Consider the following 26,772-nt stretch of genomic DNA (forward strand, 5'->3'; position numbering starts at 1 on the left):
CTTGAGGGCTAGAAGAAATTGCTCTAAATTTGATGACTTTACACGAGAATGTGCCATGCTAGAAAATAGATTTTTAGAAACAGGGTACAAAAGGACCTGGCTAAAAGAGGCCGAATGGGTAGCAGTTAATACGGATAGGGAACAACTGTTACTTAAAAATTCTTTACATAGACATTCTCCAGTTAAGAAATTCAATTTCTAAACCAAATATAATTCTGCAGCTTACAGTTATCCGCAATATTATCCAGAAACATTTTGTCAGCTGATCCCATACTAGGAGAAAGCTGTGCATTTAAGCCACAGGTACACTTTAAGAAATCTAAAACTTTGAATAACATCTTGGCACCTTCATAAGTATGGGGTCGTGCAAATTTTAATAAAGATTCTAATTGGTTTGGCCTTAAAGGCACATACAAATGTGTTAAGAAAAGATGGGTGTTCTTGTCCTTTTGTAGCACCTAAAAAATGAAATATGCAGGGTATCCCTGTTGTCAGAGATTTCATCAATTGCCACTCCATATATGTGGTGTATTTGTTGATTTGTACATGTAATAGATTCTATGTGGGGAGAACCATTAAGGCTGTAGGTACTAGGATTAACGAACATGTCCGTTACATCAGGGCGGGTAAAACCATCCATGCGGTCCCCCGACACTTTAAGTTAGCACACAATTGTGACCCTAAAGGTATGATCTTTATTGGGCTTGAACATATTCCTTCCAATATTAGAGGTGGAGACCGTTTTGTGAAATTGAGGCAACGAGAAACATTTTGGATTTTTAAACTGAATACACTTCAGTCTGGTGGTCTCAATGTTGATTTAGATTTGGCCGCTTTTTAATTTCCGATATCTAGGAATATATGTTTATTTTTTAACACTTTTAACATTTTGTATTATATACTGGAATTGTGTTTTATATTCTTTTCTTGCTTTGTATATATGTATTCTATGAATCATCCTATTCATTGCTTCACAATATATTAGGCTGATCCTGTGTATTTAGACAACTTCATTGCATACAGATCTGTTATTGTTCACATTTATAGGCTTTTTATAGTTTATTAGGTGTCTATATTGAACTTGATATACACTGTATATCTATTTTTACATACTCACTTTCACTTCATCAGTGTGTCTCTATAGCTACCTCTTAATTCTTACTGCAGACACATGCGCCTTTTTTGTCATAACCACACAGTACTCAGCTTTCATTTTCACTTATGTTTTTATATATATTCGTTATACATTTTAGTTTCCGTATACATCCACCTCTGTCACAGTTTACCATTCTCCACGTTCACTGTCCATTTGTCCTTTCGTTATAATCTGTTTCCAGGGCAATCTTCACACTCTTTTCACACTGGCTGCCCTCCCTTTTACTTCACATAACACACACACACACTACTTCCTTTTTTGTCATCACGTCCCCTGGGTAATTGTTTATTCCCCCTCCTTCTCACCCTACGCAATTAAATACACACCTCCACTCCTCATGGTAATCGTCACTTAATTCTCCAATACACTAGTCGCTTCTTTATCCGCCCATTCCCCCCCCCTTTCCAATACACTGGCTGCTTCCTTATGCATCTCCATGGTAACCGCTCATTCCCCCTCCCTCTCATCACACGTAATTCATATGCACCTTTTAAGCCACAATCGGCTGCCCTTTCTCTTGACTTCATCCGGTTTTACGTATCTTGATCTACACACTATATATAACCAACAGTAGTATTGTGTTTGATTCATTACTCCTGAGGAAGCGTGCTTACTAACAGGCTGGTGGCTGACTGAATCAACTGCTTTTTCAATTCAACAAAAAAAAGGGATAAGTATTTTTTATTAACTTTATTCAGAATCATTGTGTTTTCTAACTGTTGGGTTTAATTTTTTCAAAAGTATTTGCTCTTTTTGGTGCCAATTTACAAAGTTTGGTTAACTATAAGGCTTACAGCAGGTTTGATTAGTTCACCTTAACAGACTGTATAAATAGAACCACTGGCACTCCAGTGGAGCTTGCTCTGGTGGTAGGTGCTCTATAAGTGATTGCTTTTTAAGTGGGGGCTCTGTAAGTGGAGTTATAATCACAGGAGTTACAAACTGAAGGAGTTAAAACAAGGTAAAAAAAATTTTTGTATTTATTTTAAAGCCTTTTTCACCAATTTTTGTTTAACTGTTTCTGTAACTGGGAGAATGAGTGGCAGCAACATTGAAGGTATGACACAGTGCACAGCCTGCCGCATGTATGCAGTTGTGGAACAACAGTTCCAAAGTGCATACCTCTGTTGTGGATGTGAGCGAGTTGTCACTTTAGAGGCTCGCATTAGAGCACTAGAGGAACAAGTTGCAACACTGCGTTCTATTGACAATCTTGAAAGAAGTCTCTTGCTAACTGAACAAGAACTAGCGGGGTCAGATTGTATGGGGGGAGGGGAGCAAGGAAAGGATGATAGGGCAGTAAGCTGGGTGACAGTTAGAAAATCTAGTGTGGGGAAAAGGAAAAGGGAGGCTGCTCCAGGGTTTGCGCATCCCAACAGATTTGCCAGATTGTGTGAAGAAGATGGGAGTGTGAACTCTGGACTGGCGGTTCTAGATGAGGCTGATCTCTCTAACAGCCGAGAGACCAGTTTCTCTAGTAGTGGTGGGGAGGAGAGCAGAGCTAGGCCTAAACAGATGGTGGTTATAGGGGATTCGATCATTAGGAAAGTGGACAGGGTAATCTGTCGAGCGGATCGCTTCAACCGGACAGTTTGCTGTCTTCCTGGTGCCAGGGTTCGGCATGTGGTTGATCGGGTCGACACATTATTGGGAGGGGCTGGGCATGACCCGGCTGTCTTGGTATATATCGGTACTAACGACAAAATGAACGGTAGGTGGGGGACCTTAAAGAGTGAGTTCAGGGATCTAGGCTCTAAAATTAAGCAAAGGTCCTCCAATGTCATTTTTTCGGAAATTTTGCCGGTGCCGCGTGCTAGTTTAGGGAGACAGCGGGAGCTTAGGGAGCTAAATGCGTGGCTAAGGTCTTGGTGTAGGAAGGAAGGGTTTGGGTTCCTAGAGCACTGGGCTGACTTTTCTTTGGGGTACAATCTATACAGCCCTGACGGATTGCACCTCAATGGAAGGGGGTCTACTGTGCTAGGGGAGAGAATGGTTAAGAGGCTGGAGGAGTGTTTAAACTAGACAAGGGGGGGGTTGGTAAGCTAGATTCTTATGGGAGAGCTAGTGTAGATGGGGCAGTGGGACCAGTAAAGGGTTGTGGGGGAGGAGTGAGGGGGGCATATAGTTTATCAGATAAGGAGCTTCCATTGTTACAAGGGAAACAGACTAATTTTCACCTTAGCTCTAACTGTCCTTTAGCTAATGTAAGCATCAGAGGAAGAAGTAGTAATCTCCGCTGCATGCTGGCTAATGCGCGTAGCTTGTCGGGTAAATTAGGGGAGCTGCAGGCTATTGCATGTATTGAAAATTATGATTTAATTGGTATCACTGAGACCTGGTGGGATGAAAAATGCGACTGGGCCGTGAATTTAAATGGGTATACGCTTTTTAGGAGGGACAGAGTGATTAAAAAGGGTGGAGGGGTTTGTCTTTATGTAAAGTCAGATTTAAAGCCATGTAATAAAGACATTACCAATGAAAACGTTGAATCTCTTTGGGTAGAAATTTCAGTAGGGCTGAAGGTCACAAAGAAAATGATCATTGGTGTATGCTATAAACCACTCCGTATAGATGAGGGGGATGAGTCCCAGCTACTTTTGCAAATGGAGGAGGCTTCAAAATTGGGTCAAGTTGTTATTATGGGGGACTTTAATTATCCGGACATTGACTGGAGTAATGGGGTGGCTAAGTCAGAAAAAAGCTAGTAGGTTTGTAAACATGCTAAATGACAACTTTTTATTTCAGTTGGTTCAAGAACCTACTAGGAATGATTCTATATTGGATCTGGTAATATCTAATAATACTGAACTTATCTCTAACATTTGTGTGGGTGAGCATTTGGGGAATAGTGATCACAACATGGTCTCCTTTGAGATAATGCTACAGAGACAGCTCTATAAGGGAGTAACTAAAACGCTCAATTTTAGACGTGCAGACTTTGCCAGTATAAGGGCATCTCTGCAGTGTGTCAACTGGGTAAGGCTTTTCATGGGGTTAGACACAGAAGGAAAATGGAACATCTTTAAAACATTGCTTTGCAGGTATACACAACAGTATATTCCCCTTGTAAGCAAGGAGAGGCATCGCAAAGCAAAACCTTTATGGCTGAATAAAAGAGTTAGGGTCGAGGCTGGTAATAAAAAACGTGCTTTTAAAGCATTCAAGTTAGCTGGGACAGCGGAAACTTTCATCAGGTACAAGGAAGCAAATAAAGCATGCAAAAAAGCTATCAGGCAAGCTAAAATAGAGATGGAAAGGGATATTGCAGCTAGGAGTAAAAAGAATCCAAAATTATTTTTTAATTATGTGAATAGTAAAAAAAATGAAGCAAGAAGGGGTGGGAACCTTATTATCACGGGGGGGGGGGGGGGGGGGGGGGGTACGTTGGTTGATGAGAATGGGGAAAAAGCAGAAATTTTGAACTCTTTTTTTCATCTGTCTATACATCTGAGGAGCCACCTAACGAAAGCTTCCCTTTTAATATACCCATTGCTAGTAATTTAGCTACTGACGCGTGGGTCACTCAGGAGGAAATTCAAAAGAGACTTGAACATGTAAAGGTAAACAAAGGTCCAGGACGGGATGGGATTCATCCCAGGGTATTAAATGAGCTGAGCGCTGTGATTGCCAAGCCTCTTCACATAATTTTTCAGGATTCGTTGAGGTTTGGCATGGTGCCGAGAGACTGGCGAATTGCTAATGTGGTGCCATTATTTAAAAAGGGATCTCGTTCTCAGCCTGAAAACTATAGGCCTGTTAGTCTGACATCAGTAGTAGGAAAGCTTCTGGAAGGGGTAATAAGGGATAGGATAGTTGAATACATTGCAGTTCACAATACTATTAGTTTGTGCCAGCATGGTTTTATGCGTGATCTTGCCAGACTAATTTAGTTGCCTTTTATGAGGAGGTGAGCAGGAACCTTGATGCTGGAATGGCAGTTGATGTAATCTACTTAGATTTTGCTAAAGCGTTTGATACAGTACCTCACAGAAGGTTAATGATCAAATTGAGGAATATTGGCCTAGAACATAATATTTGTAATTGGATAGAGAACTGGCTGAGGGATAGAGTACAAAGAGTGGTGGTAAATGGAATATTTTCTAATTGGGCCAGTGCGGTTAGTAGAGTACCGCAGGGGTCAGTCCTTGGTCCTTTGCTTTTTAACTTGTTTATTAATGACCTGGAGGTGGGCATAGAGAGTACTGTTTCTATTTTTGCTGATGACACTAAATTGTGCAAAACTATAAGTTCCATGCAGGATGCTGCCGCTTTGCAGAGCGATTTGACAAAATTGGAAAACTGGGCAGCAAACTGGAAAATGAGGTTCAATGTGGATAAGTGCAAAGTTATGCACTTTGGTAGAAATAATATAAACGCGAACTATCTACTGAATGGTAGTGTGTTGGGGGCATCCTTAATGGAGAAGGATCTAGGGGTTTTTGTAGATCACAAGTTGTCTAATTCCAGGCAGTGTCATTCTGTGGCTACTACAGCAAATAAAGTGCTGTCTTGTATAAAAAAAAAGGGCATTGACTCAAGGGATGAGAACATATTTTTGCCTCTTTATAGGTCCCTGGTAAGGCCTCACCTTGAGTATGCGGTGCAGTTTTGGGCTCCAGTCCTTAAGAAGGATATTAATGAGCTGGAGAGAGTGCAGAGACGTGCAACTAAACTGGTAAAGGGGATGGAAGATTTAAGCTATGAGGTTAGACTGTCAAGGTTGGGGTTGTTTTCTCTGGAAAAGAGGCGCTTGCGAGGGGACATGATTACTCTGTACAAGTACATTAGAGGGGATTATAGGCAGTTGGGGAATTTTCTTTTTTCCCATAAAAACAATCAGCGCACCAGAGGTCACCCCTATAGAGGAACAGAGCTTCCATTTGAAGCAGCGTAGGTGGTTTTTCACGGTGAGGGCAGTGAGGCTGTGGAATGCCCTTCCTAGTGATGTGGTAATGGCAGACTCTGTTAATGCCTTTAAGAGGGGCCTGGATGAGTTCTTGAACAAGCATAGTATCCAAGGCTATTGTGATACTAATATCTACAGTTAGTATTACTGGTTGTATATATAGTTTATGTATGTGAGTGTATAGATTGGTTACTATAGGTTGTGTGCTGGGTTTACTCGGATGGGTTGAACTTGATGGACAATAGTCTTTTTTTCAACCCTATGTAACTATGTAACTATGATTAGCACGCAAAACGCGTCAAGTTTTTTGCCTTGTTCACTTCTCCAAATTGTGAGTAGTCTGCACTGTGCAGCTTTTGTTCTTAATAAACGTTATTACACTATTCCTGGTTCTCTTTTTCTATTATATCCTATTGAGGATTCTGGCCCTACCTTCAATCAAAGTTTAACCTTATTTATTATGGCCCTTATCCATTGATATCTGGTGAGCATATATATCGTTAGGACAATGGTGTGGATTCACCGTGCACACACCACACTATTGTCAATTTTTGTTCTTACAATCTGCACTATATGTATCTTATTTTTGTGTCTTCCATGCGCTTCCATCAATGCATCTGTACACATTTTTGAGACCCAATCAAAGGGGTTGTTTAAGAGGGAGCTGCATTTATTTGGACTTTTTAACAGCACTGAAGATCACACACAAGACGTCCCACAGAGAGCGCTGAGTATTGGTATATTTCTATATACCATTTGTTCTGGTTTTTCTTTACCTACCAGCCTCAAGGTCATCTTCATCAATTTCTGGTGTTCCATAACTTCGACTAAGTGCTTCCTGAATTTCATTAGCATTCTCCATCATATCCTCCAACTGATCTTGTAAGTCCTATAAAAATACAATGCATATCACATCACAAATGTTTTACACTTTTAAGATTTACTTTTCTTTTACCCAGTGCACAGAAAGAAAATGGAATATCTTTAAAATGTTGCTTAACAAGTATACATACCAGTATATTCCCCTTGTAAGCAAGGTAAGACATTGCAAAGCAAAACATTTAAGGTTTGAAGTATTGGTGTCAAGGTTGGTAAGCATTTTAAATTAGCTAGGACATCTGAAACTTTTAACAGAATGCAAAAAAGCTATCAGACAAGAAAAATTAGAGATGGAAGAGGGTTTTGCACGAAGAAAAATGAATCCAAAATATTTTTTTAAATATGTAAATAGTAAAAAAAAAAAAAAAAAAAAAAAGCAAGAAGGGGTGGGACCCTTATTTACGGTTGATGAGAACAGGGAAAAAGCAGAAATTTCAAACTCTTATCAGTCTACACAACAGAGGAACTAATGAAGGTTTACTTTTCAATAGACTAAGTTTTAGTAGACATTTAGTAGTCATCTACTGCAAAAAAAGTTAATGATAACATTGAGGGATACTGGCCTGGAATATATTATTTGTACTTGGATAGAACAGGCTGAAGGGTAGATTACAGAGAGTGGTAGTAAATGGAACATTTTTAATTGGACCAGTGTTGTTAGTAGATTACCACAGGGGTCAGTCCTTGATCCTTTGCTTTTTAACTTGTTTATTAATGACCTGGAGGTGGGCATTGAAAGTACTGTTTCTGTTTTTGCAGATGATAATAAATTGTGGAAAACTATAAATTCCATGCAGGATGCTGCCACTTTGCAGAGAGTGATTTGACAAAATTGGAAAACTGGGCAGCAAGATGGAAAATGAGGTTCAATGTTGAAAAGTGCAGTTATGAACTAGAAAAAATTTAAATGAATGGAAAATCCTAAACAAAAAAGGATCTGGGGATTTTTGAAGATACCAAGTTGTCTAATTCCAGGCAGTGTCATCCGTGGATACTAAATAAAATACTGTATATACTCGAGTATGAGCCGAGTTTTCAGCACGAAAAATGTGCTAAAAAAAGGAACCCTTGGCTTATACTCGAGTTGAGCAGCAAGGACAGCGCCTGATTACCGACGTTCGTTGTGCGTACGGGGGTGGGGTGTGTGTGCGTACGGAGGGGGGGTACACGCAGCTGAAGCACACTGGCCCTGGAGTCCTCTCTATGGCTAATGCTGGAGCAAACACAAACGGCTCCCAGTTCTTCATCTGCACTGCTAAGACCTCCTGGCTTGATGGAAAGCATGTTGTGTTTGGGACCGTTATTGATGGCATGGATGTCGTGAGAAATATGGAGAAACTAGGTTAGTTATTGCTAACTCTGGTCATCTTTAAACAATGCATCCTTAGTTGTTAGTTCTTGTTTTTTGGGAACGACTAATATACCGGTCAAGTAATCCGGCGCTGCCCTTGCTAGAGAACCAATACTGGATGAAGTTGGATTACTTGGTAACATCATCTACTGTGAAAAGTTATATTGATAAGTTGAAGGTGACCCACCAAAAAGTATTTTAGCCCACTTCACATCACATTACTAAAATAACTGTATATATTTGTACAGATGCACTTTTTTAACTTTAATAAAAATGTTTGCATCTCCTTGTCTTATAAATATCCAGTTTCAACCATCATAGCGAATTTCGAAAAATGTAATTCATGTCCCGCCGAGTGTCCTTTTATTAAGTTAAAACATCCTAATTATGTACCCCAGGGGTCCACTGAAAAGTTAGGTAAACCTATTGACATTGGGCACCAAAGTATGTGGCATGTAGGGGCCCCAAGGTGAAAATACCCCATACGCCCTATCATTTCAGCTACTGCAAAATTAAAATATTTACTGCATTTTATATGGGGTAAAGCTATAAAAATATACATTCACCCCAGAAAACCATATATTTTTGGAAATTATAAATCCCTGAATCACCAGAGGTCTACCAGTTTGGTGTCCAATATACATAAGTAAATGGCACTCACATACCCCAAAATATACCTTGTGCACACCAATTTCACAGTTTTTTTTATTTTACCTAATTTTTAAAACACAAGGGTAACTTTGTGTGGTAAAAGAGGCAAAAATGTAGGGTGACCCCTAAAAACCATATCTTTTTGGAAAGTACACATTCAGACAAATTCAACATGGGTAAAGACGCCTTTCTACTCCTAATGGTGGCCATACACGAGCAGATCCGCTCGCTTGGCGAGGTCGCCAAGCGAGCGGATCTTCCCCCGATATCCCCACCTACGGGCCAAACGATCGGATTATGTGGGCGGCAATGGGGCAGTCGGATCGGGGACCGCATCAACGAGCCGATGCGGTCCCCGATCCGACCAGATTTTCTAACCTGGCCGATCGAGATCTGGCCAATTTCAGGCCAGATATCGGTCGGCCAGGCCGCTCTGCTCTCCCCATACACGGGCCGATTAGCTGCCGAATCGGTCCAAGGGACCGATATCGGCAGCTATAGTCGGCCCGTGTATGGCCACCTTAAGTTCCAATCTGCAAAGCTTTCCTAAAATGAGCATTTTTTTTAACCTAAAAATGTTGCAATTTGCCGCATTTATCTTGCACAATTTTTTTTCACATACAATGGCAAATCACCCTAAATATGAATGCCATTGGTCTACTGAACAGTGCGATTCCCAATATGCATAGATTTACCAATGTATGCAGTATGTAAGGACCCCAAATGAAAATAGTGCATATGAATTTTCTCTTCAGTCAACTCAGTCTCTGCAAACAAGACCCCCTGCTTGCATATTATTTGTTGTAATACCCCTTACCTGTACAGAAACCCCTAAAAACCATATATTTTTGGAAAGTACACATTCTGAAAAATCTACCCCCACCAAAGTACCAATCTGCAAAGCATTCCTAAAATTTGTGTTTTTTTTAAACACTAAAATCACCTAAAAATGTTGCAATTTGCCACATTTAGCTTGCACATTTTCTTACATACAAAGGTAAAACAGCCTATGCCCAATATGCTAGATATAACAAAGTATATGCTTATGCACTGACCTCAAATGAAAGTAATGCACATGTATTTCTCACCTGCCAACTCAGTTTCTGTAACAGAGCCATTGCAATTATAAAACTGCAACAAGATTTAGGCAAGTGTTAAAACAAAATTAATGATTTTACAGCGTGGTTAGTGGTCAGAATACCTTAACCAATGGTCACGCTGTGAAATGAACTGTTTTTAGGGGAAAAACAAAAGACAAAATGATAAAATAAGGAACTAAAAAAAAAGTATATGCGTGTCTGTGTGTACAGTGTGTGTGTGTGTGTGTAAATGCATGCGTGTGTGTAAATGTGTAAAATATGCCACTTACCTTTTTAGTGAGCAGGAGGGTCTCAGGATCGCAGGGAGGAAGTGCGTGGCCGGGCTCGGGGGGGTTGTGGGAGGAAATTTAAACAGCAGACACGTGTATATGCTGTTAGACGTAGGGCCCAGCAACAATCACGATGCAGGACCGACTCGACAGCAAAACCCGCCAGTGCAGAGACAGGACAATGAAATGCGAAGCACGTAGGGGATTATAGACAGATATAGGGTTGTTCTTTATTTCCCAGATCATAAAAACAGTTTTTTCCGGAACGAATTGGGCTTGAACATTATAATAAAATTTTGTACTTTTTCTGGAGATGTAACACATTTTTTGAGTGAAATACTGAAATATGAACACAGTCCTGTGTTCAGGAGTGACCCAGCTTGCTCTACCTATATCTTAAGAACCTCATTTGGGAAAGCAGCGCTTGGGTAGCAGCGCACAAGTGAATCCTCCACAAGTGAACTGGAAAAGGAGTTTAACAAGGAGTTAGGAATTGACACCCTCTCTCTTCTGCTTATTTTACAGGTAATTGCTGCACTATTTCCATCTTCACTGTGGCCCTGAATACTGCATTTTGTTAGTTTACTGGGTAATTGCTGCACTATTTCCATCTTCACTGTGGCCCTGAATACTGCATTTTGTTAGTTTACTGGGTAATTGCTGCACTATTTCCATCTTCACTGTGGCCCTGAATACTGCATTTTGTTAGTTTACTGGGTAATTGCTGCACTATTTCCATCTTCACTGTGGCCCTGAATACTGCATTTTGTTAGTTTACTGGATTACTGCAATCTCCTGTTAACCGGCCTCCCAGACTCCAACCTCTCTCCCCTGCAATCAATTTTAAACTCTCCTGCCAGGATCCTCCTGCTCTCTCCAAAGAGGGAACCTGCTCAGCCTCAATTAAGCACTCTTGCATGGCTGCCTGTTAAGCAAAGGATAGCTTACAAAATCCTTCTGCTGACATTCAAAGCCCTTCACTCCTCTGCTCCTCACTACATTTCTTCACTGGTCTCCCTACATGTTCCTGGTCGTCTCCTCCGCTCCTCTCAGAGCCTCCGTCTTTTTACACCATCCACACCCACTGCGCTCTCTCGTCTTAAACCTTTCTATCTCGCTGCTCCTTACCTCTGGAACTCTATCCCTGAATCCCTCCGTAGGGAAAACTCACCCACTCTCTTTAAGAAAAAGCTCAGCTGTTACCTTCTGGAGCACTAAAACATTATTTTGCCCAGTCCTGCGCTTAAGGGCAAATGCCCATACCTGGTGCACTCTTACCTTCCAGTTTGTGCCTGTATGTTACCCAACCACTTAGATTGTAAGCTCTACTGGGCAGGGACCTCCTTCCTACTGTGTCTCATACCACATGGCACTTATATATATACATATATGTATTTATTGTGTTTATTTATTATATCACTTGTCCTCCCTGTGTGTAATTTTGTATTCTGTAAGACTGTACAGCGCTGCATACCCTTGTGGTGCTTTATAAATAAAGTTATACATACATACATACATACATACATATGTTAAAAAAAAGTGAAATAAAGAAAAAAGTTATTATTTTGTGTTTTTTTTCCAAGAACGATTACATTAACTTACAAAAATTTTACTGTTTGTAAAAGCCCCGATTCTGCTGAATCCAACAATACCAAATATGTATTGGTAACCCACTTTTCTTGTCCAGAAGACACCCTAATAATAAAACAGCATTTTGTGCAATTTTACATCGAAAAAAAAGTGAAAAGGCCATCTCTATTTTAACATGGCATATCTTATGACAGAAATGGAATACCCCCATAAGTCACACATTTTTAGAAACTGCACACCTCTATATTTTTAGTAAATTAAAAGTAATTAAAAGTAAATTTGAGAATAAAACACCAATGAAAATTTTCAAATGAAGGCAGGTTATGAAAGAACAAGTTATCCCGAGTAAAACGATATGCCACATGCATGGGTGCACCTAAAGACACGGCCTCCAAACAGCCCAAAACAGGGGCAATACATAAGGGCAATTTCAGCTGGAAAGTTTGGAGCTGCGCTCTAAGTGCACACCATGCAGTTTTTCAGTCTAAACACCCCCTTACTTGTGAAATACCCCCACAAACTATATGTTTTCTGAAAGTGCACATCTGTAGCTATTCAGCAGCACCATTCTTGCTTTCCTACATGCAGAATTATGGACGCAGTTCTCTGTAGAAGTTTGCGGTTTGGCCTGAAATAAAGAAAAAAAAAAGATCCAAAGTTAGATTTCTCCCCAAAATTGCCATAACAACAAAAAAACCCCACTAAAATATCAATCTGCAACTTGTCCTGAACAAAACGATACCCCACATGCATGGGTGCACCCAAAGACACGGCCTCCAAACAGCCCAAAACAGGGGCAATACACAAGAGCAATTTCAGCTCGAAAGTTTGGAACTGCGCTCTAAGTGCACACCATGCAGTTTTTCAGTCTAAACACCCCCTTACCTGTGAAATACCCCCACAAACTATATGTTTTCTGAAAGTGCACATCTGTAGCTATTCAGCAGCACCATTCTTGCTTTCCTGCATGCAGAATTGTGGACGCAGTTCTCCGTAGAAGTTTGCGGTTTGGCCTGAAATAAAGAAAAAAAAGATCCAAAGTTAGATTTCTTCACAAAATTGCAATAACAACTAAAAAAACCTGCCCAATTTAGCCCCAAAATAAATTCTATTTACCTTTATCTGTTTAGTTGAACATCTTTTGACTGTATAGCTTCATCTGTATTCCTGCGAATTTTCGGGTGATGCGGGGAGGTGGTGAAAGGGAGTCATTGCCCCCACCGAGTAATGACAACCGGCGGGGGCAAGAGAAGGGAGCGCGGGCTAGGGTTAGGCAGGAGAGGTTTCTGCCTTGCACCCCCCCAATTGTTCCACCCTAGGCAGGTGCCTCTTCTGCCTACCCCTAGTTACTCTAGCATTAGCTAAAGCATACCTCTCAACATTTGAAAAATGAAAAGAGGGACAAAAAGATTTGGTGCGTGCAGCGCAGCAATTTTTTGTGCATGCCCACTTTTGTGGCCCCAATTACCACACCCCATTTTTTAAAAAAAATAAATACTCCTTATATATAGTTGAAATGGCGGGATCAGACGCAAATGTGCTATACCCTCATACTGTACTATCTAATAAAAATATAGAGAGAAGGCAGTCAGTTAAAAGTGAGTTATAACTATGTACCAGTTTTGCCCCCCCCATACACAATACACCCATAGAAAGTGCACCCAAAGACAGTACCCCCCATACACATTGCCCCCATAGGCAATACCCCCATACACAGTGCCCCCAATTTCCCCCATACCCAGTGCCCCAAATTTCCCCCATACACAGTAGCCCCCATACACAGTGCCGTAATCTATTACGGAAATGCGGGACATTCATTGAACTATCCGGAACAGCAGGATGCGCTATAAAAAGTGGGACAGTTGGGGGTATGGCTAAAGAGGTGACGTGAAATAATGAATTATTGCATAAGTTGCATAGCACCACAATTCTGAAAAAAGCTGAATGCCTGCACCAAGAACAAAATATATATTGCCCAAAATAAAGGCCTCAATATCTGCATTGAAAGCTGAGCTAATGAGTAGTGAATTTGCCAGTTTCTCTCCAACCAAAAGAGCTATGCCATCAGAACAATACTATTACTCATAATAAGGAGAAAGACTACAATTAGCATAAGTGTTGAAATGTAAACTCCCATCTACCAACAAACTATAACTTTCTTTTCACTACTGCAAACAAAGACCCTAACTGTGCAAAAATAATAAAAAAAAATATTCCATGGAGACCTAATACTTGTACACTAGTAAAACCTAAAATGTCACCCAGAAATACATATAGCCGTAGCAACTGCCCTGAAAGGGTAGCTTATGAGGTGTCCGTAAAAAAAAAACCTTGTGGCATCAGCAGGGGAGATTAAATCATCCGCATCCAGGCAAGATGAAACATCATGATCATCACGCACCACAAATTTTTAGGGGCCCAGTCCGTCACGCAACACCTCAGTTGGCTATACATAACCTAACATAACATTTTAGGTAAGGAAACTCCCAAACTAACCACGACATAAAATTCTGACCTGAATACAAAAAACCATAAGGCTACTATATTAATTTTGCACAAAGCGGGATGCCAATAATTATTATAAATTCCATCAGTGCACAACAATTTATTACCCTTTCAATAGTGCAGCAGAGTATGGTATATTTCAAAACATGGTTTGAAACATAACCCGGGGTTGCGAGGGCACTTAGGGCAGTAGTACCGTGTATCTCGTCTTATACCCCTTTTGCGGCACACTCTGCAAGCTTTCTGGGCAAACACTTTTCCAGGTGTGGGTGGAAGCGTATCAATAAAGTGCTTCCCAATCAATCGGGCCACATTGTCACTAGGGGGCATCTCCTCTACACCACTAAACAACAGGACAGGGATTATCTGCAGCTGGTATTTATAGTAGGATAATTTGGGGCCTGGTACTGCTGTCATACAACGTATGAATTTCGAAGGGCCATTTGAATCAAGTATATACCAACTTTTTTGTACCAGGCCTTAGTTTTTCGAGTGGCGTTGTAGTAATGTTGGAGTTGATCAGTTCTGTCAACGCCACCCATGTACCTGCTGTATTCCCTGCAACAGAGAGGTTTTGTTTTAGGGGGCCTACCAACTCTGTACCACAGTTACTGACTCATCGTGGATTGTCGTCAGCATGAATACATTTTTTTGTGACATAATTTATAATTTATTTATTTATAATTTATGGCAAGGAGCTCATCCTTTCTTAGGGCATAAACTTCTCCACGATTAAGTGTTTTGCAGACCAGATCCCTGGGCAATCCCTTTTGGGTACGATTTATAGTGCCACAGGCTGGGGTATCTAAGCAATATAGGGCAGTGAACAAGGGGATACTAGAGTAAAAGTTATCCACATATAAGTGGTAACCTTGGCCCAAAAGTGGAGAGATGAGCTCCCATACAATTTTGCCACTGACAGTCAAATCAACGGGACAACCAGGGGGGTCTAATTGGGAGTCCTTGCCTTCATAAATCAAGAAATAGCTGGTGTACCCCGAAATGCTTTCGCACAGTTTGTAAAATTTGATCCCATAGCGGGCACGCTTGCTTGGGATGTACTGCCGAAATGCGATGCGCCCTTTGAAGAGGAGAAGTGACTCACCTATACAAATGTTTTGGGAAGGGGTATACACTTCTCCACACCGCTCAGACAGGCTATTTATAAGGGGCCTCAATTTATGCAGCCTGTCATGGCCGGGAACATCAGGGGGTACAGCCGTTGCATTGTTATTGAAATGCAGAAACCGGAGCAGTAGCCGATACCGGTTTCTCGGCATGGTGGCAGAAAAAACAGGGATAGACAACACAGTAGTGGTATCCCAGTAGGACTCCAAAGAATTTGCTTTTATGAGACCCATAGCTAAAGTGAGTCCCAAGAACTTTTTCATTTCGGCAATGTCAGTGGGATGCCATGCCTGCGCTCGAGCATACCTAGGTAGGGGATTATGGGTAAGGTATTGCTCGGCGTATAAATTTGTATAGAGGACCATATCCTGTAGGATGGCCTCAGTCATATATAATTGAAAAAAATCAATAGGATCAAAATTCCTGGTGTCCACCTTAACACCAGCGACTGCAGTAAAAGGGGGGATCTCAGGGGGAAAATTACAAGGAGGCCTCCACGCAGGCTCTCCTCCAGCTGCAGCATCGGCCCTATCACCCTCTCCCTCATTTTGCACACTCTCCTCTACCTCCATGGGCTCCTCAAGAGCACTTACCGTGCTAATACTCCTCAGTAGAGGAGTCACTCTCTGAACCAGGGGGCACATACTCGGAATCAGAGTCACAGAACTCCTCCGAGCTAGAGGCCATGCACAGTGCAGCAGCCTCTTCAACAGAGTACAACTTTTTGGCCATGTTGCCAACAAAATATTTTCAAACTAATATAACACCCTAGTCCAAAATGCTCCCAATCAGTCACACAAAAAATCAAGTAAATCAGAATATGATCAGAAGCCAGAAAAATCTAACAGCTACGCAAAGATAAACTACTGCAACACAGGCAAGGCAGACACTAGAAAAAAAAAAAAAACAGGTAAGATCTGGCTAAGAAAAAAAGCAGCTTTGGTTTCAACCACCCCCCCCCCCCTCTAAACTCCCTTGAACTTCTGAACTCCCTAAAAAAAATACAACCAAGAACAATCAGGAACAATCCAGAACAAGCAAAAAAAGCAAAAGCCAGTAGATGCAACACACAAATAAAAAAAAGCAACACACAAATAAAAATGCAATAAAATCACTGAATATACAAAAAAGTGATTATGACCTAAATACTATTGAAATAAAACACAAGCAAAGTTCTGTAAATACAACCAAGATCAATAAGCAAGAACAGTAAATGAAAAGCAACACAAATCTAAAATGCAATGAAACCACTGAAAAATGCAAAATAAAGGTAACACAAGCAATATAACTAATCAAAGTACAACGCAGAACTGAAAACTCACAAAATCACTGAACTATGCAAGAAAAATGTGATTATGCCGTGTGACTTGTGTTCAGGCTACCTGATCACTTGTCACACTGCAGAATCAAGGTAACACAAGCAATATAACTAATCAAAGTATAACACAAAACTGAAAACTCACAAAACCACTGAAAAACGCAAGAAAAATGTGATTATGCTGTGTGACTTGTGTTCAGGCTACCTGATCACTTGTCACACTGCAAAATCAAGGTAACAGTAATAACAGTATATATATATAATATAACAGAAATAAAAGTATAACATAGAACTTAGAAATCAGAGTAAAACAAGTAATAAAACAGAAATAAAGCACAATGCAGAACCGAAAAAGCAATGAAACAAATAAAATCAATAATATAAAACTGATGAAACAGTGATTAGTGTGTAAAGGCTAAAAATGGAAAATAAAATAAAGGCAAAGTAAAAAATATGTATGTGTGTACACTTGCAAAAGGAGTGTGTGTATATGTGTGAGTGTGTGTATAGGTGTGTATATGTGTGTGTAAGTGTATGCCTGTGCAAAAAAAAAAAAAAAAAAAGTGGAAACTGCAAAAAAAATAAAATAAAATCAGCAAAAAAAATTACAATTAGTGTGATTTGTAAATGGTGCAAAATTGGTACCTGGGGCAGGCAAGGCAGATCTCAAAGGCAGGCAGGCAGGCAGATCTCTGGTGCTGGAAGACCGCAGGGGGATGCAGGCAGGCTCCAAGAGGCTCCACGATGCTGCACGAGTGAAGGGGGCGGCGCTAGGGGCAGGATTAAATACCCCAAGCAGCAGGCACGTCCTGATGACGTCGCTGCGACTTGGGGTCACACAGAGGCTATCGGAGGGGGCCCAGGAGGGAGCAGTGCCGGTAAGCTCGTTGCCTAGGGGTTTTTGGGCCTGGCAGCGCGTCTCTGCACTCGGATCGATCGGCGAGTGCAGAGAACGCACTGTCTTTATGGGAAACGTAGCTTCTACGTGCTTGGCATACAACAATTTTTTACGCCAGCACGTAGAAATTACGTGCTTGGCAGGGAAAGGGTTAAAGCAGAACACATAGTAAGTTGGGTTGAAAATAGACATACGTCCATCATGTTCAACCATAATGCCTATATATAACCTGCCTAACTACTAGTTGATCCAGAGGAGGGCAAAAAACCCCATCTGAAGCCTCTCTAATTTGCCGCAGAGGGGAAAAAATTCCTTCCTGACTCCAAGATGGCAATCAGACAAGTCCCTGGTTCAACTTGTACTAAGAGCTATCTCCCATAACCCTGTATTCCCTCACTTGCTAAGAATCCATCCAGCCCCTTCTTAAAGTTATATAATGTATCAGCCAGCACAACTGATTCGGGGAGGGAATTCCACAACTTCACAGCTCTCACAGTAAAAAATCCTTTCCGAATATTTAAATGGAACCTCCCTTCTTCTAAACGGAGTGGGTGCCCTCGTGTCCGTTGGAAGGACCTAATGGTAAATAAAACATTAGAAAGGTTATTATATGATCCTCTTATATATTTATACATAGTTATCATGTCACCTCTTAACCCTTTAAGTGCCACAGGACGTAGAATCTACGTCCTGTGTATCAAAGTACCTAAGTGCCACAGGACGTAGATCTACGTCCTGCTGCACTTCTGGGTTTGGGAGCGGAGGAGCGGCCTCCCTAGCCTCTAGACAACAGTCAGAGGGGGTGAACGAGTGGCCCCTGGGTCGCGATCGCCCAGGGGCCCCATAGGAAATACCTGCAATCCTCGTGGCTTTCCCCGGCAGTGCTGTCCCTTCTGCAGCTTCCCCCTCTGGCCCCCCCTTCTTTGCACCGCCCCTTTACATGAGCTGCACCTGCTGTGCCAGATCGTGTTTCTCCTGCAGATCCTCAGCTTCTAGACCTCAAGTAAATGGCAAATACACACACAAACACACAATCACAACTTATTACACTAATACACACACATGCATTTTTGGGTGTGTTGGGGGTTTCAACACATTCACAGCACTTACAGCACTCACACTTACTTGCACACACACAAAACACATTTTACCTAATGTACACACACACTTACACACTTTTTTGTAATTTTTTTTTTTTAATCGCATCGTTTATATTCTTGCCTGAAAAAAATGTTTTATTGCCACTGCGGATAGTGTATTCGCTAACCGCACTGCGCAATACCTTTTGTGTATTATTTTGGTGTTTCTACTACATTTTCTGTGATTTTGGTGCATTTTTGGTTATTTTATTGCATTTTTAGCCATTTTATTGCATTTTCAGTTATGCATAGATGTTGTTCGCTTGACTTTGTTTGTAAAACTTATTTGCCCAAGCCAAAATACTCAAACTGTTATTCTGACCGCAGATATTATTAGGCAAAAAAAAAAAAAAATGATTTTAGTGATTTTTTTTTTATTTTTATCAATTTTATTGCTTTTTACATTGTTCTTTGTTACTTGTCTTTGCCCATGGACATTTTGGCTGCTGCATTTCAATTTGGCATCCTCTGTACCCCACATAATTTGGTAAATCTATTCATCTTGGGCATCAAACTGTTCAGTAGACCCCTGGCGTTCATATTTAGAGTGTTTTATGTTGGTACGTTATTAATGTGGGGTACATAATGGGGCAACATGCAAGCTTTGTGACGATTTTCAGAAATGTCACAAAAACCATTCTGTTTAGTATAGCTTTGTAATTTGGTAGTTTGCAGTAGAAAGTTTTATTTACCCCATTTTTGTTTTGTCAGAATGTGTACTTCCGGAAAATATATGGTTTTCTAGGGTCTCCTTACTGTTAGGGGGTCTTATGGCACATAATACACACACCAGGTGCAAAAACTGCATGAGCTGAAGCATCTTATGTGAAAATTCATATGCACTATTTTTACTTGGGTGCCCCTGTACCCCACATAGTTTGGTAAATATAGTTTGGCATATAGGGCATCAAACTGTTCAGTAGACCCCTGGCATTCATATTTAGAATGTTTTATGTTGATACGGTACAAAATGTGGGGTACATAATGGGGTAAAATGCAAGCTTTGTGACAATTTTCAGAAATGTCATAAAAACTGTTCTGTTTAGCATAGCTTTGTAGTTTGGTAGTTTGCTGTAGAAAGATGTATTTACCCATTTTTGTTTTGTCAGAATGTGTACTTTTGGAAAATGTATAGTTTTCTAGGGTCTCCTTACTGTTAGGGGGTCTTATGGCACATAATGCACATGCCGGTAGCTTATATTGCAGTGTATACACTTTGTATACACTAACTTCCTTTTCCTAAATGCCAGATACATCGGTGATCCTATGCACAATGGGCATCAAACTGTTCAGCGGACCCTTGGCTTTCATATTTAGTATGAGTTTTCTTGGTACCTAATATTATGTGGGAGATATCATGCTTGAAAGTGGAAGATTTGAGGCAATTTTTTAGAATTTTCAGAATTTTTAATAGAAAATGCTAAATTCAGTAAAGCATTGCTGTTTGGTACTTAGGAGTTGGAAGACATAGTTACCCATTTTGGATTCGTCAGAATGTGAACTTTTCAAAAATGTATGGTTTCCTGGGGTAAACCTAATGTTTCAGGATTTTTGGCTTTGGAATCTAAAGTATGCCATATTCTGTTGTAAAGCTTTGAAAATTTAGTAATTTACTGCTGGGAGTTTTTGATCTATAGAAGTCAGAAATCTCAATAAAACTATACATATCAGGTATTGGCACGTTCGGGAGACATGAGGCTTTCCAAATCAGTTGAATTTTTGTCCATAAAATAAAATATGAAAACTCAGGCATATTTGGAAAGCTCAGGTTCTCCTGAAAAAAAACAATATATAGTTTTGCATAAACTTAACCCTGCCCCCAGTAAAAGCCCCTAAATTGAGAGAGCACAGAATGTTTACAAAACGTCTGGCACTGAGGGGAACCGAAATGTCAAATTCTGCTGGCACTTAAAGGGTTAAGCACCTCTTCTCCAGTGTAAACAGACCCAACTTGGCCAGTCTTTCTTCATAACTGAGACTTTCCATACCCTTTACGAACTTAGTTGCCCTTCTCTGGACCCTCTCTAACTCAATCATGTCCCGTTTGAGCACTGGAGACCAGAACTGGACAACGTATTCTAGATGGGGCCTTACCAGCGCTCTGTAAAGGGGAATAATAACCCCCTCCTCCTGTGAATCTATGCTCCTTTTAATACAGCTCAAAACCTTGTTTGCCCTTGCAGCTGCTGCCTGGCATTGCTTGCTACAGCCAAGTTTATTATCTACAAGAACTCCAAGGTCCTAATCTAATCCACTGTGTTGTTCACACCTTTAAATCCCTGCATTATTCACCCCCTGCAGTGTTCACACCTCAGGCTCAGGCTGTAATCACCCACATTGTTCACCTGGTCACACCTCAGACCTCAGTAGGAGCAATAGAAACCCACAAATAAACCCTGCACACTATAAAAAGAACATATACTGTGGTGGTACTGCAATTAAACAGTTTTTTAATATATAGTTATTGTGCAGACTGTAGGAGCAGTGCAAGCACTGCGTCACTGTAGGCTGCCTGTGTGTGCCATACTCTGCCTGCCCTATGCTGCCTGTATGTGTCATACACACAGGCAGCATAGGACAGGCAGAGTATGGCACACACAGGCAGGGTAGGAAAGGCAGAGTATGGCAGGTTTTTGCTGTACTACCACCATTAATATGGTTATGGCCATGCAATAACATGGGTTTGGGTGGGTGTGGTTTCAAAAAGGGGAGTGGTCAAAATTAGCTTCCATTATCGGCCCTCTACCACGGAGGCTGGAAAAATTCCGGCTCTCGGTACCACAGAAGTTGGACAGCACTGCCTTGGATGATGTCTTGAACAAGCATACTATACAAAGCTATTGTGATACTAAAATCTACAATTAGTAGTGATGTTGATATATATATAGTTTATTTATGGGTATAAATTGGTCAGCATGGGTCAATGTGTGTGTGTTGGGGTTTGTTTGAAGAGCTGAACTTTGGACTTTAGTCTTTTTTCAACCCAATTTAACGATGTAAGTATGATTTACCTACTAATTTGGCATTAGTTCCCAAATAGCAAAGACTTGAAACTGTGTGTACTCACAGCATTTACAAACTGCCAGCTTCTGAACTATAAAATAGCAGCTTAAGTTGTTAGATTTTGGTTTTTTTTTTCAAACTTAAGCAGTAGTTCCTTTAATTTATCCTTAAAAGGAGAGTGAAGTTTAAGACTGGTGCTTGTATATAAAGAACTTTCCTACACGGGATATTACCAATTAGAAACATAAAATCATACTAATTACAATTACTACAATTAACTTTTTCTTACAATTAGAATTCAATTCATTTTTTTATTTAATTTAATTCAATTAAAATTAAAAATGATAATTGTAATTAAATTCAATTACAATTAAAAACTACAATTAGCAACATAAATGTCATACTGCTTGCCTTGGCACATGAATACTACAGGGAAAACACAGCTAAAAATAGTTATATTTGCCATGGAAAAGTTTGCCCAAACTAGTTAACTTAATAGAAGTTAATTTCAAGTTCTGCAATAGCTGAAAAGCCACCATGCTATATAACATCTATGACCGTCTTAGTGCTAGAAGGATGTTTTGGTCCACAATAGAAATATGCAAGCACAGAATAATTTAACTTCCAGCAAAGAGTTTATCTTTAGATAGTTGTGTAACAGCATTGTGTAATCATTACTATTACTAAGTTTGAACACTGACTCTACTAATAGAACTTGGTAAATGTTTACACTTAACCTTTTTAGTGCCATAGGACGTAGATTCTACGTCCTGGGTAGCAAAGGACCAAAGTGCCACAGGACGTAGAATCTACGTCCTACAGCACTATCGGGTTTACAAGCGCTGCGCTCGCTTTTAATGCAGCGCAGCGCTTGTAAACCCTTCACAACCCCTTAGGCAACGAGCAAATCAGATCATACTCACGGATCCGGTCCCCCGATCGCGTCGCCAGCCAATGACAGCAGTGGACACGCGTTGATGACGTGTCCACTGCTGTCCCTTTAAATATCGCCGCCCACTGTCGGCTCCTCACTCCTGCTGCGTACTTCGGACCTGATGGAGCTCCCCTGCTGCCTTCCTGCCAGATTGGTCGCCCCTGATCGCCTGCCTGCCTTGGGTAAGCTGAACTACAACTCTCTACCACTGTTTATTTTGCTTATTTCTATCTCAACTGTCTAAAAAAATTTTTTTTTCCCATGTTTTCTTCTATCTTTGTCATTATTACACTTTTGCACACATGCACACTTATTTACAACTTTCCCAAGCACACACATACACTTACACTTTTTTTTTTTTTTTCTTCTTTCTTTCTTTCTTTGCTTTCTTTGGCAGTCTTTTTTTTTTTTACTAAAACTTTATTTCTGATCTTGCTCTATAATTATCTGATTTATTTGGTTGCAATTTAGTGTTTTTTTTGGCATTTTCATAATTGATTTCTGTTTTTGAATTATTTTATTGTATTGTAACTTTTTTTATTGCTATTGGGTGCTGAATTTGCAGTGACGTTGGTGGATCCAGGGCTCTGACCACCGATTTCATTGCAATTATTGTTCTTCTGTTGGTTTAGGTGGTTTTATTGGATTTTACTGATTTTATGGTGTTTAATCTTTGCATTGTTCTTTATTGTGTTTTTAGTGCCCCCAAAAAGGTTGATTTTGCAGTGACATTGGTGGATCCAGGGCTCTGACCACCGATTTCATTGCAATTATTGTTCTTCTGTTGGTTTAGGTGGTTTTATTGGATTTTACTGATTTTATGGTGTTTAATCTTTGCATTGTTCTTTATTGTGTGTTTAGTGCCCCCAAAAAGGTTGCTTTTGCAGTGACATTGGTAGATCCAGGGCTCTTACCACCGATTTCATTGCAATTATTGTTCTTTGATTGCTTTCAGTGGTTTTATTCCATTTTAATTTCATTTGATTTCAGTTGTTCTAGAAAGGTCCAGAGGTGCTAAGATTGTTCTGGTAGTTTCTATTGCCAAGGGTTAGGCTGATGCCACACATGGCGTAGGGCTGATTTTTTCACCTACGCCTGCTACTTGTGCCTGCACCCGAATGAATGGAATACGCTCGGGTGCAAACACAGGTAGCAGATATACGCATGAAAATGCGTGAGAATGCAAAGTCTCGCGTTTTCATGCGTATATCGGCTACATGTGCCTGCACCCGAGCGTATTCCATTCATTCAGGTGCAGGCACAAGTAGCAGGCATAGGGCTGAATTTTCGGCAAGCGTTTTTCCACTTGCCGAAAAAATTAGCCCTACGCCACGTGTGGCATGAGCCTTAACTCCTGGTCATCTCTTGCTGGCTTGAGTTTATCAAAAGGTTACAGTGAGTTTTTTTTTACAAGTGTTCCAAGTGTTGTCTTGCTTGCTTTTTTTTTTTTTTTTTTGCATGCTTGTTTTGACTTTGCCTGCTGATTGCTAGATTTGCAATTGTCAGTATATTTCTGGCACAATGGCCAAACGGTTTTACAGATACATTATGTTTTTTTGTGCTTGTAGTACTGTATGTTCTGGTTAGGTTACACAAGTTGCAGTGGCTCTCTAAATATAAAAACTTTGTGTAATACTGGTGTGCCGCTGGTGACTGCTGCACGGCACGTAATGGTGCACATAATTTTATCTCTGATACTAATGCCCCAAGCTTTATTGTTGGCACCTAAATTCTTAACATTTAGTGCAACTTCTAAGGGCTCTGACACACGGGGAGATTAGTCGCCAGCGATAAATCTCCCTGTTCTCGGGCGACTAATCTCCCCGAGTTGCCTTCACCTGCCATCCCACCGGCGACAATGTTGCGTGAAATCACGCGGCCGCGTGTGCCATCCCACCAGCGACTTACTTACGTGCCGTGCAGCAGTCACCAGTGGCAAACCAGTATTACACAAAGTTTTTATATTTAGTGAGCCACTGCAACTTGTGTAACCTAACCAGAACATACAGTAGATATTCACTTTGTACTACAAGCACAAAAAAACGTAATGTATCTGTAAAACCGTTTGGCCATTGTGCCAGAAATATACTGACAACTGCAAATCTAGCAATCAGCAGGCAAAGTCAAAACAAGCAAGCAAAAAAAAAAAGCAAGCAAGACAACACTTGGAACACTTGTAAAAAAACTCACTGTAACCTTTTGATAAACTCAAGCCAGCAAGAGATGACCAGGAGTTAAGGCTCATGCCACACGTGGCGTAGGGCTGATTTTTTCAGCAGCCCTACACCTGCTACTTGTGCCTGCACCTGAATGAATGGAATACGCTCGGGTGCCGGCACATGTAGCCGATATACGCATGAAAACGCGAGACTTTGCATTCTCACGCGTTTTCATGCGTATATCGGCTACATGTGCCTGCACCCGAGCGTATTCCATTCATTCATGTGCAGGCAAAAAAAAGAAGGGGTGCATAGAGTGCAGCCCCAATATTATGCATTTTCAGGTTTGGCGGCCATGTACTTATGTGCAACCAGACATAGGTATCGTTTTATTCAGGGGAACTTGCAGATTGATGTTTAGTAAGTTTTTGGTAGTTGCCATGGAGATTTTGGGGAGAAATCTAGGTTTGTATCTGGTTTTTCCTTGATTTCTGACCAAAGCGCTGACTTCTGCAAGGGACTGGGGCCACAATTTTTCATGTAGAAAGAGAAGAGTGGTGTCTCTGAATAGCTGAAGGTGTGCACTTTTTGGAAATATATAGTTTGCGGGGGTTATTTCACAGGTATGGGGGTGCTTAGACTAAATAACTGCAGGTAGAGCACATAGAGCACAGCACCCCCTTATGCATTGCCCGTTTGGGGGCATTTGGTGGCCACGTCTTTATGTGCACCCATACATATGGGGTATCGTTTTATTCAGGGGAACTTGCAAATTGAGGTTTAGTAAGTTTTTGGTAGTTGCCATGGAGATATTGGGGAGAAATCTAGTTTTTTTTTATCTGGTTTATCCTTGATTTTTGACCAAAATCTAGGTTTGTATCTGGTTTTTCCTTGATTTCTGACCAAAGCGCTGACTTCTGCAAGGGACTGCGGCCACAATTTTCCATGTAGAAAGAGAAGAGTGGCGTCTCTGAATAGCTGAAGGTGTGCACTTTTCGTAAATATATAGATTGTGGGGGTTATTACTGAAAAACTGCAGGTAGTGCACATAGAGCGCAGCCCCCCAAATTTCAACTGAAATTGCCTTTATGCATTGCCCCTGTTTTGGGGCATTTGGTGGCCATGTCTTTATGTGCACCCATACATATGGGGTATCGTTTTATTCAGGGGAACTTGCAGATTGATGTTTAGTAAGTTTTTGGTAGTTGCCATGTAGATTTTGGGGAGAAATCTAGGTTTGTATCTGGTTTTTCCTTGATTTCTGACCAAAGCGCTTACTTCTGCAAGGGACTGCGGCCACAATTTTCCATGTAGAAAGAGAAGAGTAGTGTCTATGAATAGCTAAAGGTGTGCACTTTTCAGAAATATACAGTTTGTGGGGGTTATTTCACAGGTAGGGGGGTTAACACTGAAAAACTGCAGGTAGTGCACATAGAGCACAGCCCCCACATTTCTAGCTGTAATTGCCTTTATGCATTGCCCCTGTTTTGGGGCATTTGGTGGCCATGTCTTTATGTGCACCCATACATATGGGGTATCGTTTTATTCAGGGGAACTTGCAGATTGATGTTTAGTAAGTTTTTGGTAGTTGCCATGTAGATTTTGGGGAGAAATCTAGGTTTGTATCTGGTTTTTCCTTGATTTCTGACCAAAGCGCTTAATTCTGCAAGGGACTGCGGCCACAATTTTCCATGTAGAAAGAGAAGAGTAGTGTCTATGAATAGCTGAAGGTGTGCACTTTTCAGAAATATACAGTTTGTGGGGGTTATTTGCACATAGAGCACAG

General features: G+C 40.7%; 1 protein-coding gene across 1 annotated transcript in view; it reads right to left on the bottom strand.

Moving 5' to 3' along the window:
• The window catches only part of chmp5 (charged multivesicular body protein 5), an 85,248-nt gene that overhangs the window by 23,831 nt on the left and 34,645 nt on the right, over nt 1-26,772 (bottom strand). The window contains exon 6 of the mRNA NM_001016748.2: nt 6,843-6,951. Coding sequence (NP_001016748.1) covers nt 6,843-6,951 — 109 coding nt within the window. The remainder of the gene's footprint in view (nt 1-6,842; nt 6,952-26,772) is intronic.

The sequence above is a fragment of the Xenopus tropicalis genome, chromosome 6 (assembly GCF_000004195.4).
Source record: "Xenopus tropicalis strain Nigerian chromosome 6, UCB_Xtro_10.0, whole genome shotgun sequence".
Taxonomy (NCBI): Eukaryota; Metazoa; Chordata; class Amphibia; order Anura; family Pipidae; genus Xenopus; species Xenopus tropicalis.